This window comes from Synchiropus splendidus, chromosome 7 (assembly GCF_027744825.2).
Source record: "Synchiropus splendidus isolate RoL2022-P1 chromosome 7, RoL_Sspl_1.0, whole genome shotgun sequence".
NCBI lineage: Eukaryota > Metazoa > Chordata > Actinopteri > Syngnathiformes > Callionymidae > Synchiropus > Synchiropus splendidus.
Window position 1 is genome coordinate 4701787 of NC_071340.1, and position 14000 is coordinate 4715786.

A 14000-nucleotide genomic window follows, 5' to 3' on the forward strand; every position below is an offset into this window, starting at 1 on the left:
ATGTTTATTAAAATGTGAAGTCCATATTTAGATCTTTGTTTGGCATAGCAGAACAGTGATCGACCGGAAAAATAAACAATTAAAAAATAAATTATAATCCAATGTCTTCATAAAGCAAGCCACAACACAACACAAGGCAACATATAAAGTTAGGTCTCCCTAACTTGGTGACCAAACTTCCTCACATGAGCGGTTCCTTTGACACTGTCATTTCTAAGCTTGTGCCTCCTAGTCACACCAAGGTTATAATAGTTTTGGGATTTATCTTTTTTTTTTTTTTTTTCAATTTTTGTCTTTCGAATTTCGAGTTTTTAGAGTGGGTTGGCTAGTTTCAGTTAGTTTCAGTTTTTGAAAACTGCTTAGTTTCAGTTTAGTTTTTATTAGTTTTCGTTATTTTAGTGTTAGTTTTTGTTGGTTTTTTTTGTTTTTTTAAGTGACCACGACTTCCCTCTTAACCTGCCTGCACTCTATTTGTCACTTCATCTCTGTTCATTAGTCTGGATAAACAAATATAACCCCCGAACATGCTGCATATCCACTCTTCCTCCTGTCGTCTTCCAATGGTAGTCATTCATTCCTTTCCTTTAAGGATTGTAGAATAAAACCAGTGGCATTAAAATGCTGAAAACAGGCAGCAAAAATCCAATTTGCCACAAAGTACTCAGTTCCGCTTCAGGTCCTTTAGGTCCTTCCTGACATGCACACACCCAACTGAGTGACTCCGCACATTGTTAGACAGGAAGTGGTTAATAATGGAATCGTTGAGCTGCTCCCTTGACTTTCAATCAAGTGTGGCACAAAGTAGACATTATTCTTTGTGACTTAAATGCTGCTCTTATTTGTATGACCTTCACTTGTCACTTTGCGACAGAAACACTTCAAGTTACAGTATGGTGTGCAGACTAAGAATACGTTTCTAGTACTTTCATGAAGCTATAAGTAACTGACACTGACACACTCAGCATCCGCCCTAAAATGTGTTTCAGTCTCCGTTAGACAACCAAGATGAAGGAAATGGGAGTCCAACATTACCAAATTATATCATTTCAAATACATCACAGGCTTAATCAAACCACAGTTGCATGGGCCTGGAAAGGCTGAGGCTCAGACAACATGAGCATCACAAACATTGTTTTCCTTCTTTCCAGGGGGGATCTCTATAAAAACTCTAAGGTCCTCTTTTAAAGAGGCGCTAACGGCTCATGTGACAAAACATTCCAAAACATAACTGAGATTACATCAATTACCAATAATCTTATCACTGGTGATGTGTTTTTGTCAGACATGCTATTTTTATCTGAGAGTAGGTCATTTGGCAGAAAGTATTTGCAAATTTGAAATTCATCATGGAAAGAGAGGTACAACCAAGGTCACGATTAATTGTTCGAATGCCATTTGGGATCCCATCCAGACATGATAGTGTTTGAGGGCCACAGTTTGAGTCACACAGGTGTGAGCAACAGCAATGTTACCGAAGCAGCCCCCCTCTCTTCTCACTCGCACCTGTCACCAATTACTACACCTAGTGTCCAATTCTGAAGTTTTCCAGGATTCGCATCGCTTTTCAGAGGTCAATTTAGTGTCTGATTGCTTCAATTTCCGCAAGAAATAAAATTGCTGCTGAATTGAAGCGGTGTACCAGTAGAGCAATGCCATCGCTCCGCTAACCTCCCTAACCAACAAAGCAGGTTGACTGATGTCGCTGCGGCTCTGCAGAGGTTCCTCCATGAAAACTTAAATGGTTATTGATTACTGAATGAATTCATATGTCTCTTGTTTTATTCTATTTGTTTATTTATTTATTATTTTTTTGGCCTTGCCCGTACAGCGTGCTATCCAAACTGCATTAATGATCCAACAACAGAGGAAATCACTAATTTGTTGCTTTGTGGAGGCAACTTCATCTTACAATTCTGTTGCAGTTTCCTCCATAGTACCGCAGTCATTTGTTGAAAGTATTTCCTCCACGACACTCTCAGCGACAAGCTTCTTCCGACTTCGTCACTTACCTCTGCTGTTGGGCAGGATAAACCCAGCTTCTGTTGTCCAGCTGATACTGGACATCCACTGACGCGCGAATCTGTAGTCGAAGTCAACGAATTGCTCTCTGCATGCACTGTTTTTGTCATCGCTTTGTTTCTTTCTGTCCCTTTTTGTATTTTTCTCTGTGTTCTGTCGAGTGCTTTATTTTGTTACTCATAGGGTTTCCTGTTTCCGTTTCCTGTCTCCTCTCCAGCTTTACAGGCAACGCTGCAGAAAACGTAATCCCCTTGGGTAACAATCAATATGGAAGGAGATGAGACGATCACATTCTTTTGTCGGCAATTGCGGCATTACAGTGACTTCATCGCAGGCAAAGACAAGAATGTGTTTGTCCAATCAATATCGAATAGGTGAAGGTAACTACCAAGTGTTCCATGGATATATTCCCTCTCCAACTGTGTTTGCCAGACCTTTCCCTGACCTTTTCTAGATTTTCCTGCACGCTTGAATCCCTATTCAGGATTATCCTGATTTTCCTCGTTCTTCCTCGCTCCACTTTTGTTTCTCCTGTACGCCACTCAGTCCGCGTGTGAGCAGTTTTAGAGTCTCACTTTTCATTTATAACTCTGACATAGTTACTCCTTGTGTGTGTGTTTCTCTACCACCAAGCACTATTCATTGCCACCTCGTGAGCTTAACTCAGAGTGTGTTTTGTGTTCTCCCAGTTTTAGGCTTTGAATTCTAATTCGCCTCTCTTGTGTTTTCAGATTCTTCCCCAGTCCCTGCGTGTTGTTCCCAGTCCGCGTTCTGGTTCCAGCGCCTTTAGTTATAGTTATTTGCTATGTATTGTTTATTCGACAATTAAATCTCTGTAATTTAATCTTGTGTCCCGTGCCTTCTGTCGACCCGGACTTCCTGCACTTGGGTCCATTCATCCGGAATCATGACAGTTTTCTGTGATACCGAGTCATGCTTCCTTTTTTTGGCCAGTTGGATGGGGAGTTCAAATTCTGTTGTTGCCAGGGGTGTCACTAGCCCCATTACTGTACTGGGGCACAGCTGGGGCACAGCGCGGGCACAGATAATTCATGCAGGCATTTTGTAGCGTTTATTGATAATAAAAAAGCCTAAATCATTCAATCAAATCATATGTATTGTAGATCTTTGATTAACCGCTCAAAATGTAGTGATGCATTTGGCCTGCTTATGCACTTCGCTCTACCTCCAAACAACTACTGATAAAACACCCTTGGTAGTTACCTTCACCTATTCGATATTGATTGGACAAACACATTCTTGTCTTTGCCTGAGATGAAGTCAATGTAATGCCGCAATTGCCGACAAAAGAATGTGATCGTCTCATCTCCATCCATATCGATTGTTACCCAAGGGGATTACGTTTTCTGCAGCGTTGGATGGTGTGTTTGTCTGTCTGTGTTCAAAATAACTCGAAAACGTTTGGACAGATTTGGATTAAACTTTTTAGGAAATATTTGAAATGTGACAAAAAACTAATTCATTAATTTTGGGAGTGATCCGGATCACCGTCTGGATGCAGGAATATTTTAAAGGGCTAAAGGAGATTTTCAGCATTTGATCCAGACTTGAGGGATACTTTGTCATTGGGAGATTGTGTTGGGCTGGATTGAAGCTGCTAGGAAAGAGATTTGCTTTTGTAGTTTTTGTGTGTGGCAACGGAGCAGATGACGATATAACGCGCTTGTAAAACATAACTTGTTGAGACTTTAAGAACAGAAAAAAAGGACAACCTTTTACAGTTCATATGAGAAAACTCAGCTCTCAACACTCAGCATCTCAGCACTTCTGATACAAGTTATAGTTGAGTGAGCAACAGACATAAATAGTTCTTTTGTTAAATATTTATATTTATATAAATATATAAATAGATTATGCTTATGCTGCACCCAAGGCGCAATACACGACACTCCAGGACGCAAGAAAAACCGCTGAGGGGTCAAACCGGTAACCTCATGGTTACCGGTTGACACATCATTTGTAAGTTGTCCTTCAAATAAATGAGCGACTCTGATTCCTGAATTTGTAATTCCGTAGTTCACACTTGCTTCTACCCATTCACAACTTCTCACATTTCATGTTATGTGAGACTTGAGTCAGAAGCTAACCAGGTAATATGACTTTACTGATTCTCAGGGATACTTGAGTTAATGAATCAGTTCCTCTAATTCACCTTGGACATTCAGTTCGGAGCTGATCTCCAGATCCCTCCAGTGGTTACGGGAGACACCAGATGTAAAGCCTAGCAAGACATTTTTGGATATGTGAGTACTCAACACTGTGAAGCGAGTCAGTGGAAGAGCATATCCTTAACTTGATTTAGTGCTCGTGCAGATTGATTTTATATTGTGACCTGAAATCTTGTGGAGGCTCCTCAGAGCGAGGAGTGGACTCTTGATGGGATTGAAGTGTGTGATTGAAATTACAATCACGACCTCAAGCCTGGATTAGTATGTGTCCAGTGTGAGCGGGTGAAAGTGCACGCATATGTATGTACATTCACAGGTTATGCACAGAGCAACTTGTCATTTTGCTGATGGTAAAAACCCGTTGCACCAGAGGGCAGGAGGAGAGGGTAAACTAGGAAACTTTAACAGCTCTGATCAGGATCAGTTAGTTTCTTCACTGGTATTAGGTCTCAATCGGGTGCTCCCTACCTCAGCCAGTGGCACGATCCCCTGGATGTCTCTGTTGCTGATGTGAATGTGTGAGACTTTCTCAGTCTGCCGCGACACTGGCTGCATGGTGGACGGGTATTCGATGTTCCAGTGCAGCGTCTGAGTGGGCACCAGGTTGATCACGTTGTCGATTTCGAAATCCAACTGCATCACCTCATACGAGTCAGTGTCCAGCCTAAAGACACAGAAAGGTCATCTGAATACAGTATTTACAAACGACAAATGAGGAATAACAGATGATACAAATAATACACATATTTCTGACAAAATTATCAACATTATATATACAATATCGATTATCCATGAAACAGACAACACTCATCACAGAACTGAGGTTTTTAACCACACAATAAATGAAAACGTGAGTTATGATAAAACTTGCGGAGCTAAAGCAGGCTGCAAACCTGCCACCCTAAATTCCATTTCTCCTCGATTCTTCCTTGCTATTAAAATTCTGTTTCCTGGAAGTCAGTCATTCATTTTGACAAGTCGCATTGCCGCAGCATATCATGCTCTCACTATTTTATCACAACCTGATTTGCCTCTCCGCCTGTCAGGCTTCCTGATTTTATCTGTTGCTGCTGTGATTCATCTCCTGTGGTAAAGTTTTATCTCGACACAGAATTTGCACTTCCTTTATCAGGTGTCAGACTGCAGTGCCACCACAGGCGCTAGAGTTTGTGAGGATTGAGTTAGAAATTGTTAGACAACATAAAAGCTATTATCGGCCAACAGAGTGATACAGGTTGGTGATGGAGCCTGGGTTGAAAAAAAAGGCACAAACCAGTTAGAAATCATTTCAGATGCAGGACGATCATACAGAGTTGGTTATGAAGTTTATTAAAGATATCACATCACTGACCTCCAAGTGACCCCTGAACAGCTCAGTAGTTACTCATATGTGCAACTTGAGTCGTTCAACAGGAGAGAATCCAACAGACTATCAGTCCCTTTGCATTGGTGTGCTGCTATCTCCATCAAAATCATCACCCCCTGTCAATTAACCCTATATGCTGTTTTCCAACAGACTAAATAGTCAAAATTAGCACCATAGACTTATGACATATCTGTTATGACTGCACTAAGAATCAAACTTGTGACATGGTGAAGGAACTGTCATAAGCCGCGGACCTACCACATATAAAATAAGATGTCAGATGTCAAATGCTTGTCAGGAAGTAGTTCCCTCAAATTCCCTCAGATTTCACAAAGTGTAATTGGCAGTGAAAGACAAAAATGTAGTCAGCACGTATGTGCATGGGTGGCTTCAGAGGCTAAAGTGAACCAGACCCAGCACAGTGTTGCACAAAGCAAGAACCAGAAACGTGCCTCCACAACGTCACTGGAGTCAGCTTCTGACTGCGTATCCATTAGAATGTAGGTAAACAAACTCTCCAGCTTCAGTAACAGAGAAGAAATGCTGAGCTGTTGCAGCACATGCCACTGGTGTGCAAGAACCTTGTGGCCCGGAGATGTGCCACACACAGGTTCAGAAAGCAAGTGCAATACCAACGGTTTTTAAAACATAAAAAAAGTCATTTTGTTTGTCCAACCGCATTATATATTTTCTATTGTTGATTCTTCTTAAAGCAGCAAAAGCTAACATTCATACCTATTTTTACATTTTCTGTGATGACAGGTTTCATATTGAATAGATAGAAGTCTCTCTAGCTCTCAGTATAAGGAATTTCGAGACAACCTAACTTTCCCTCGGCGACCCAACCAAGTGCATGTCCTGAGAGTGAGGTAGCCACAGCGCCCAAAGTGACTATTAAGTCATGTTACGGCACCTATCCCGAGTTAAATCAGCAGCGATCTCCCATTATCATCATGGCGGAGGCAATAGTTCACAGTGAAGAGTCTCAGAAAAGAAAGCGTGAATCCGACAGAGCAAGATAACTGAGGACAAGAAGAGTTCAGATGATACAGTGTTTGTACACGACTCGTAAGTAATTATTTGTGATTATCTTGGGTCTTTGATGTGTTATCAAATGTTGGGGACATATAAAGTACACACTGCATGAAAAGGGGCATTAACTTGAGTTAGTTATTAATTGAGTTATGGGAGTGGTTTATTCCGGTTCTATTTACTGAAGAATCATGGCGATCATGGGAAAACTGTAAATATACAGTTGTCATGGAAAATGTCTTTTGAATGCTAACTGGAACTTGGTTTCACTTCATTTAAGATTACGAGTACGAATTGTGTCTGAGGTGGAGCGTACGCACTGTGTTTGAATATCAGCACTTTACTTAGCTGAGTTATTGAGAGCACACTTAAAAGTGTTACTCCTCTACATACGTCATTCAAATGTGATTTATTCCTGCAACAATTCTGTGCAGAGTTCAGTCACATGGACCACAGTGGTTAGTGATCAACAGAAATTCTTTAGCAAGGACAGTGCAGTGACTCAAAACTCATTTCGTTGTCCTTGATCATCGTGTCACTGCCGAAAACGGAGTGCTTGAATAAAATCCTGTGATGACCTGCCGACTTGCACAGAGAACCGGAGCGGCCAAGCGGGAAATCTGAATTCGTCTCCAACTGTTTTCCTGTGTCCACGCAAGTCTTCGAACTTAATGAAACCCTTTCATTTATAGCTACTGCATAACATATCTAGTGACTGTTTGACGGGAAGTGAACTTCATTTAAGACACATTTGCTGAATTCTATACTTTAATATCATTCAATGTTGTGTTTGTATTATCATTGTTTCAGCATACACTCCGTTCCTCTTAATAACTGCTGAATGTCTTTGTTCTCCAACGTCTCATATCACAACACCAGATCTTCCTTGTGCAGTCTTCTTGTGGAGCCTGAGACCATAGAAGGTGAGTGGCGTATTGATCTGCGTTTCAAACTGTTTCAAAACAGTTACATAGGACGTTTGGTGAAAGGAGGACACATCCTGAAGCTGTGTGGTTCCAACATTCAGGATCAGCTCATTTCTAGACAGGCATGAAATACTTGTGTCTGAAATACAGAATGAAGAATATAGGCATGTATATATACACACACACACACATATGTATTGCATTAACCTGCTCTCCTTTCTCAAAAACTGAAGACAAATCGTTCATTATGTACTGAAGTTGCGTGCATGTCCGTCCACTTTACTGCACACAGCTGATAATTAATAATTGCAAATAATTGCACTGATACTTGGTACTTTCAGTGATGCCACTAGATGGCAGGAGGCGTTTGGTCCACCTACGAGAACCAAATCGGAATCACAATATGCAGCATTTTATGGTCGCATATAGAAAGAAAGTTTATTCATTTATTTTATTTTGTTTACACAGAATGAAAATCCAATATGTCTTCTTTCTATTCATGTATTGGTTGATGTCGATGTCTTTAAGCACCTGTTGATTCAATGTGCCACACTGGACTCTGATACTGTATAACCGATTATGAGATCAAAATCATGCACAGAATGCTTGCCTTCATGTGTCATTATGCTTGTGCCCACCAGAGGGCAAGAGTAGCTAAATATGCAACCACCATTAGGTGGTTGGTGAATTCCAAATAATGAATGTGCTGACTTGAGTGACTCAACTGGAAGAGGTTAAATTGTAGTTGTAAGTAACGAGATTTGAAGGAATCCCAGTCATCCAAATCAGCTTTTCAACCTTCAAGCCACGGCAAGCCAAGCTACTGACACTCGCGCTTGCAGAAAATGTATGTTTAAAAATTTTCCCAGGGGTGAGCAATATGGCAAAATGTATCATGATTTATTTATTTATTTTTAACTGATTTGCGCGATTTTATTCTAGTTTGGGTGATTTCCAGACATATATAACATTCATTGCCTCAGCTTGCTTCATAACAATGATTCCTTCTCACTTCACATTTTGGAGAGTATTTATTTTGTTCTGCTGTACATTTTTAGTTAACTTTTAAACCACGCAGCACTTTGACATTCTATGAGTGTCAATAGTTTTGAAGGGAGACGTCACGTTCGCTCTGTTAGCTCCACCAAAGAACAATCCATCATTCTGTCGTGTCTGGTCACGTTAGAGGTGCATCAGATATAAAAACAACTAGAACTACTAGTTGCGGTTGTGTGTGGGAAGAGGAGCATATGCGCAACATTGTGCGCTGCGAGTGACGGACGAGCAGTGTCAGGATACATCTGTAGTGTATAGAAATCGCCTCGCATTGGTAGCTTGTCAACACGCTTTAATTGTTCATTATTTTATGTCATCATATTGTCCACCTCCATCTCTGAATAAATTGGGTGAAACTGGATCATTTCCCATGGCACACCTGAGTGTCTCTGGTGACAGTCACACAAGTGTGCTGTGGCACGCCTGTTGAAAAACACTGGTCTAAATGACTTCAGCTCAGCGATGCTCAACTGATGCACATCAAAATAAGTCAATAAACCTATGTCATGTATCTGCTTTCCTCACGTCAATGGGATCATCAATCACTGGAATCGACTGAAGAGTCAAACACACCGGTTCGTTGAGAACACAGATATTTCAAGTGGCTAATGATAGAAACTGGACAATCTGTCCATGACGAATACCTTTTACCGTTCTACTACCGTTCCCATTGCGCTACAATATCTAGAGTCAATGGTAGGAGGAGACCAAAGAGGCGTCTTTTTATTGTTATTGAAAATGACCACAATTTCATTTGACACCCAGCATGAGTTACGGGGCGCGCCATGTGGAAATTGATTTTTGGAAAATGTGTCAGGGATTCATAAAGGACACACAAAAGCACGCACACACCTGCACGCCAATATCAGGGTCAAAGGCTGTGATGTGGCTGTAAAAGGTTTGTGATGCCTGCGTGTGTCCATGGGAACAGGGATGAGCAATATGTTTTACCAAGAGTTTAAGGAGATGAAAGTAATGGGTGTCAGCTTCCCTTGACCTCCTTCAGATCTCTCCATCACTCTCTCTCCTCCAGCTGCCTGACTGCTCCATCTCCCTGTGTTTTAACTAATAGATTTGGCCTTTACGGTGTGAGGGGTTTGCTGCCTACTTTGGTTCTGCCCTATGATTTGTTTGAAATGTATTCTTTGCTAACCAATTTATTATTTGATACATAGTTACAAAATGGTTTACATAAAGAGTTCTGTAAACGGTGAAGAGATCAGAAACTGTAGTTTCAATCCCACATCAAACATACAACAACTCTCCTCATTCAATGTGGTTTCAGGAATCAAAAAGGAGCGGAGATAAGAATAAATCTTAGATTCTTGCCCTTTTTAAATGTCCTTTCCCCAGAATGATTATCAGCTCTAGGTCTTTGATTTCCAGTGACGGTTGTTATATTCAGTAAAAGCACAAATGCTGATCTCTTGAAAAATAAGAGGGAATCATTAGTGTTTATATAGTCTATATACAGTATATAAAACACTAATGAACAGTTTTTGTTTTGTTTTTTTTTCATAATCTGAGGGCAGAAAAGGAATCACTTTAAATGAAGTAAATGCACTGCATTTTGACCCTGAGCATGTTTGACAAGAAGTTGCGTAGATGACTATTAACTCCACTGAGTTAAGAAATAATCAACATCCATGAAAACGTTCCAAACCATTTATGAAATTTAAAAATGTAAACCAGATTTCACAACTCCTCAGGACTGTGTCGGACACATACATGGTGAGACACAATGTTTTGTCTCCTCCTGTCTCTGTAACCGACTGCTACGCTCAGACAGATGCACAGCAGCCATGAACAAGCACTCCCTGTGTCTTTCACACCCACTAAAAACTGCACAAGAAAAAGAGCTGTGTGTTCAGGTGTGGTGTAATCGGTGGAGCTGAAAAAGCAATGTGTCTACAGTGACAGGTTCATTCAGGTGTTAGCTCCATTCTGACCACAAGGCTCCAAAACAATATCACTCAGTCCTCTCGTGTTGCACACACACACACACATACACGCACACAGCAGGACATTGTTCCTCAACTTCTAAAAGCTGCCACTCGAAATTGTCCCAGGAGTTTACACTTTTACGCGTTCACTTGGGTGTCCAAAAGTCAGCGTTGACCTTCAGCTGCTACACACAAATGGTAACAAGTTTGTTTCACAGAAATGTGACCAAAAAAATATTTGTCACTTCTCACTCCTGGTAAATGTACACAATGTGGTGGGCAGCCTTAAAGAACTCATCCTCGGATTGTCCTCCAGAATCCTCGTTGTTATTTATTTGTGTCCGCTTGTGCACAGCTCGACACTGAGTATCAGGTAAAAGCAGTGTCAGAAACAGACACAAATGGACCTGAGCAGGCATGGATGTTGTAATTCAGGCTCAGTCTCTCCGTACATTTCCACTTTATTTAAATGCAGAACAGCAGAAAAAATGAAGTGATGTAATGGCACAGTCATTTTATTTTATTTTTGTGATGTATATGGCTGAAAAATTTAACTTTCAGACATGAAAGAATTCAAATTACACAACAAAAAATGAATACCACAAGTGTAAACTTTTAACTACAGCTTCCATCAGCGCTCATTGAACCCATTTGTAGCTCGAATTGTTTCGGCTCATTTTAAGTCTCACAGCTAATTTGGAGGGATGATTAACAATTATCTGTCTGTTGATCTGCACGTCCATCGGCTGAACAGCTGTGGAACCACATCGTTCTGCAGAAATTGTTTGACTTTATGATTTCTTCGTCCCATTGCTTGACTAACAAAACAACATGACATTACTCGACTTGAAATTATCCATAAATACAGACAGCGAGAAGAGCATTTACCAGAACTTTAGTTAGTAAAAAAGCGGCAGAGTTTGTGCTTGTCTGATCACACTGAAGGGGGGATGAGGATGTAGTCATTGGCGTGGTTACTAGGACGTCAGCGAGGATGAGGACGGCAGGGACTTCCAAATTGGGAAATGTGTGTGTATAAGATTGTCAAGATTTCAGATAGTCCCCCACATGACCATAACCTGATCGCGGTGCGGAGGTTTGCGTACCTTTCAGGGGGCTACGTTGTTGGGAGCCTAGTGCTCCTTGTAGGGTCACCCATGGCAAACAGGTCTCCGGTCCAAAATGATTCATGAAGCGGAATGGATATATTAAGTGTACCGCAGGAATAGGGCCTCAGAATCAGTGATTCTGACCAATACAGATGTCATTATTACGCTGCCATAGTTTTGCCACTAAAGTAACTGAGACTTTATAGTTGTGAGTGTGTGTTGAAATGGACAGTGAGCCTCAATCGTCTTTAGATTTTAAATGATCCATTGCTCTTGTATCACTAGTTGGAAATATATTTTACATAGACACACCATAATAATGTGTCTTTTTTGCAGACTATATATAAATCCTCACTGGACCAGCAAGAAACCAGCATGAATGCAGGAACAGGCATGTCAAGTGAGCTACCAGAAGTAAGTAAACATAGCAACCCTTGAAAATAGCAACAATTTAAAAAGATAATGGGATTGTGTTGTCGCGGGACTCCCTTCACTCTTTGAGGCAGACTGACAACAATCCACGTGAAGCAACTAAATAATGGAGATGATTCATTTAGGTCCACTTTCTAGTCAGTCGAGTGACCGTTGCAGGAGAGTCATGTCACTGCTAAGAGTTCTCGGGTGTCACATGCATGATAAGCAACCCATAGTTTATTAAGTTTATAAAATCATGCAAATCAATAGCAAATAATCCTCTACTAATGAGTACGAGTTATGCTGTCCAGGTGACAGATAAGATCAATCATCAGTGGAAAAACCTGACACTGAAACTGTCCACAATGAAAACAAGAAAAGTCTCCTATGAATGCATGTGACTTTGTCATGCACTGTAAAAAAAAATGTTAAAATAGTCACAAATAAAAGCAGCATGCTTGTATTTGTGAACACAGTATGCTCCTGTAAATATTGAAGTAAATAAGTTAAAACAAGCAGCTACTGCAAAATGTAACACTAGCTACAAGCTTACTCCACCAAAGCTAGTGGTCCTTTTAGTAAAAAAAGGAAAAGAGAAATCACTTAATTTAGACAACTTTCTTTCACTCAGACTTCAAAATTGCCTCACGCTGAACAAAAGTTGGATTGATGTTTTTCATGCTAGTCGACACATTGCTTCACTGGCCTCGATATGTAAAAAAATAAAAGTTTACGCGTTGTGAGTACGGCCCGAAAATGCTTTATAAAGTTACACAACGTTAGCTGCATTTTGGAAGCATTCAGGCATTTTTTCTGTGTGAGCTGTTCCTTGCGAATCGCCCAGTCTGGAATGCTCGAGAGGGAAAACATTCTTTTAGTCCATCAAAACACCTATGCGGTAGCATTCAGAGTTGAAAGGCTGCCTTTTGCGTCAGCATAGTACGCTAAAGTCCACTTTCCCAATGTGTCGAATCTATTTCCCAACTGTCAAGAGTGGAACCCTCACAGTTATACTGACAGGTCAGTTGACTGTGTGTGGTGTGAGGTGATGAAAGACAGACTAATGCAAAGTGTTAAAGTGGGCTGTTACTGAGACCAACTTATGCATCAATTATGAATTCAAGTGCAAAAGACAGAACTATTCACGATAATAAAAAAGTTCCCTTTTACTTTCTGCTGCGGCATTCATTCCCACCAATCGGTTCTACATAGATTTTTCCCTTCTAGAGAGTGTGGTGAAAATTATACTTAACCTTCATGTTGATGTGACAATGACAATGTTAATAGCGGAAGTCACAGTCACTATCCTCTGTTAAGCATAGAGTTTGGAGATCTACGTTGTTACAGATTTTTGCTTCAATTAAATTCGTACTAATAATAGTCGTAGTAATAGTAGTGGTACTGTGACATGGGCACATACCCAGCCGAGTCAGATAGACAGTTTACTTCTTCATCAAGTCACACTGATGTGACAAACTCACTACACAAACTCTGTCTCCTCTTACCATGGCATTTTCACCAGACGGACACAGAACCTCGAAGCTTCATGGCCTCCTGGTTTCATTGCTGGAGTTCTGCTTCTTCCAACTTTCCTTGGATAAACACGCCTGTCACATCACTAAATGCAAGAGAATTCACATCCACACATCTCTGAAGAGCTCATTAAGTCACATCCCACACCATTACCTCAAATAATCCCCCGCTTTAAGCCCGCAGCTTATACCCTTACATAATGACAGCTTGCACGATTTTTCTAAGAAGACGTCAGAAAAAGCAGAGCCACAGGTTCTGTTGCTTCTGACAGGAATTATTCAAATTTGTTAGGGTGATTCTTCTAGTGCTTAGTTCCTAATCCAAGCAACACAGTGGTATTGCGTACATATTTGTTTCATTAAGACATAGCAGTGAGGTGTGGTGAAAAAAATTGGGAGTTTTGGGGATCCGGA

The 14000-nt window shown here is 40.7% G+C and overlaps 1 protein-coding gene across 1 annotated transcript in view; it reads right to left on the reverse strand.

The window, feature by feature from the left end:
• Window positions 1-14000, reverse strand: part of si:dkey-215k6.1 (transmembrane protein 132D) — a 193599-nt gene that overhangs the window by 50411 nt on the left and 129188 nt on the right. The window contains exon 5 of the mRNA XM_053869950.1: window positions 4677-4872. Within this exon, the coding sequence (XP_053725925.1) occupies window positions 4677-4872 (196 nt within the window). The remainder of the gene's footprint in view (window positions 1-4676; window positions 4873-14000) is intronic.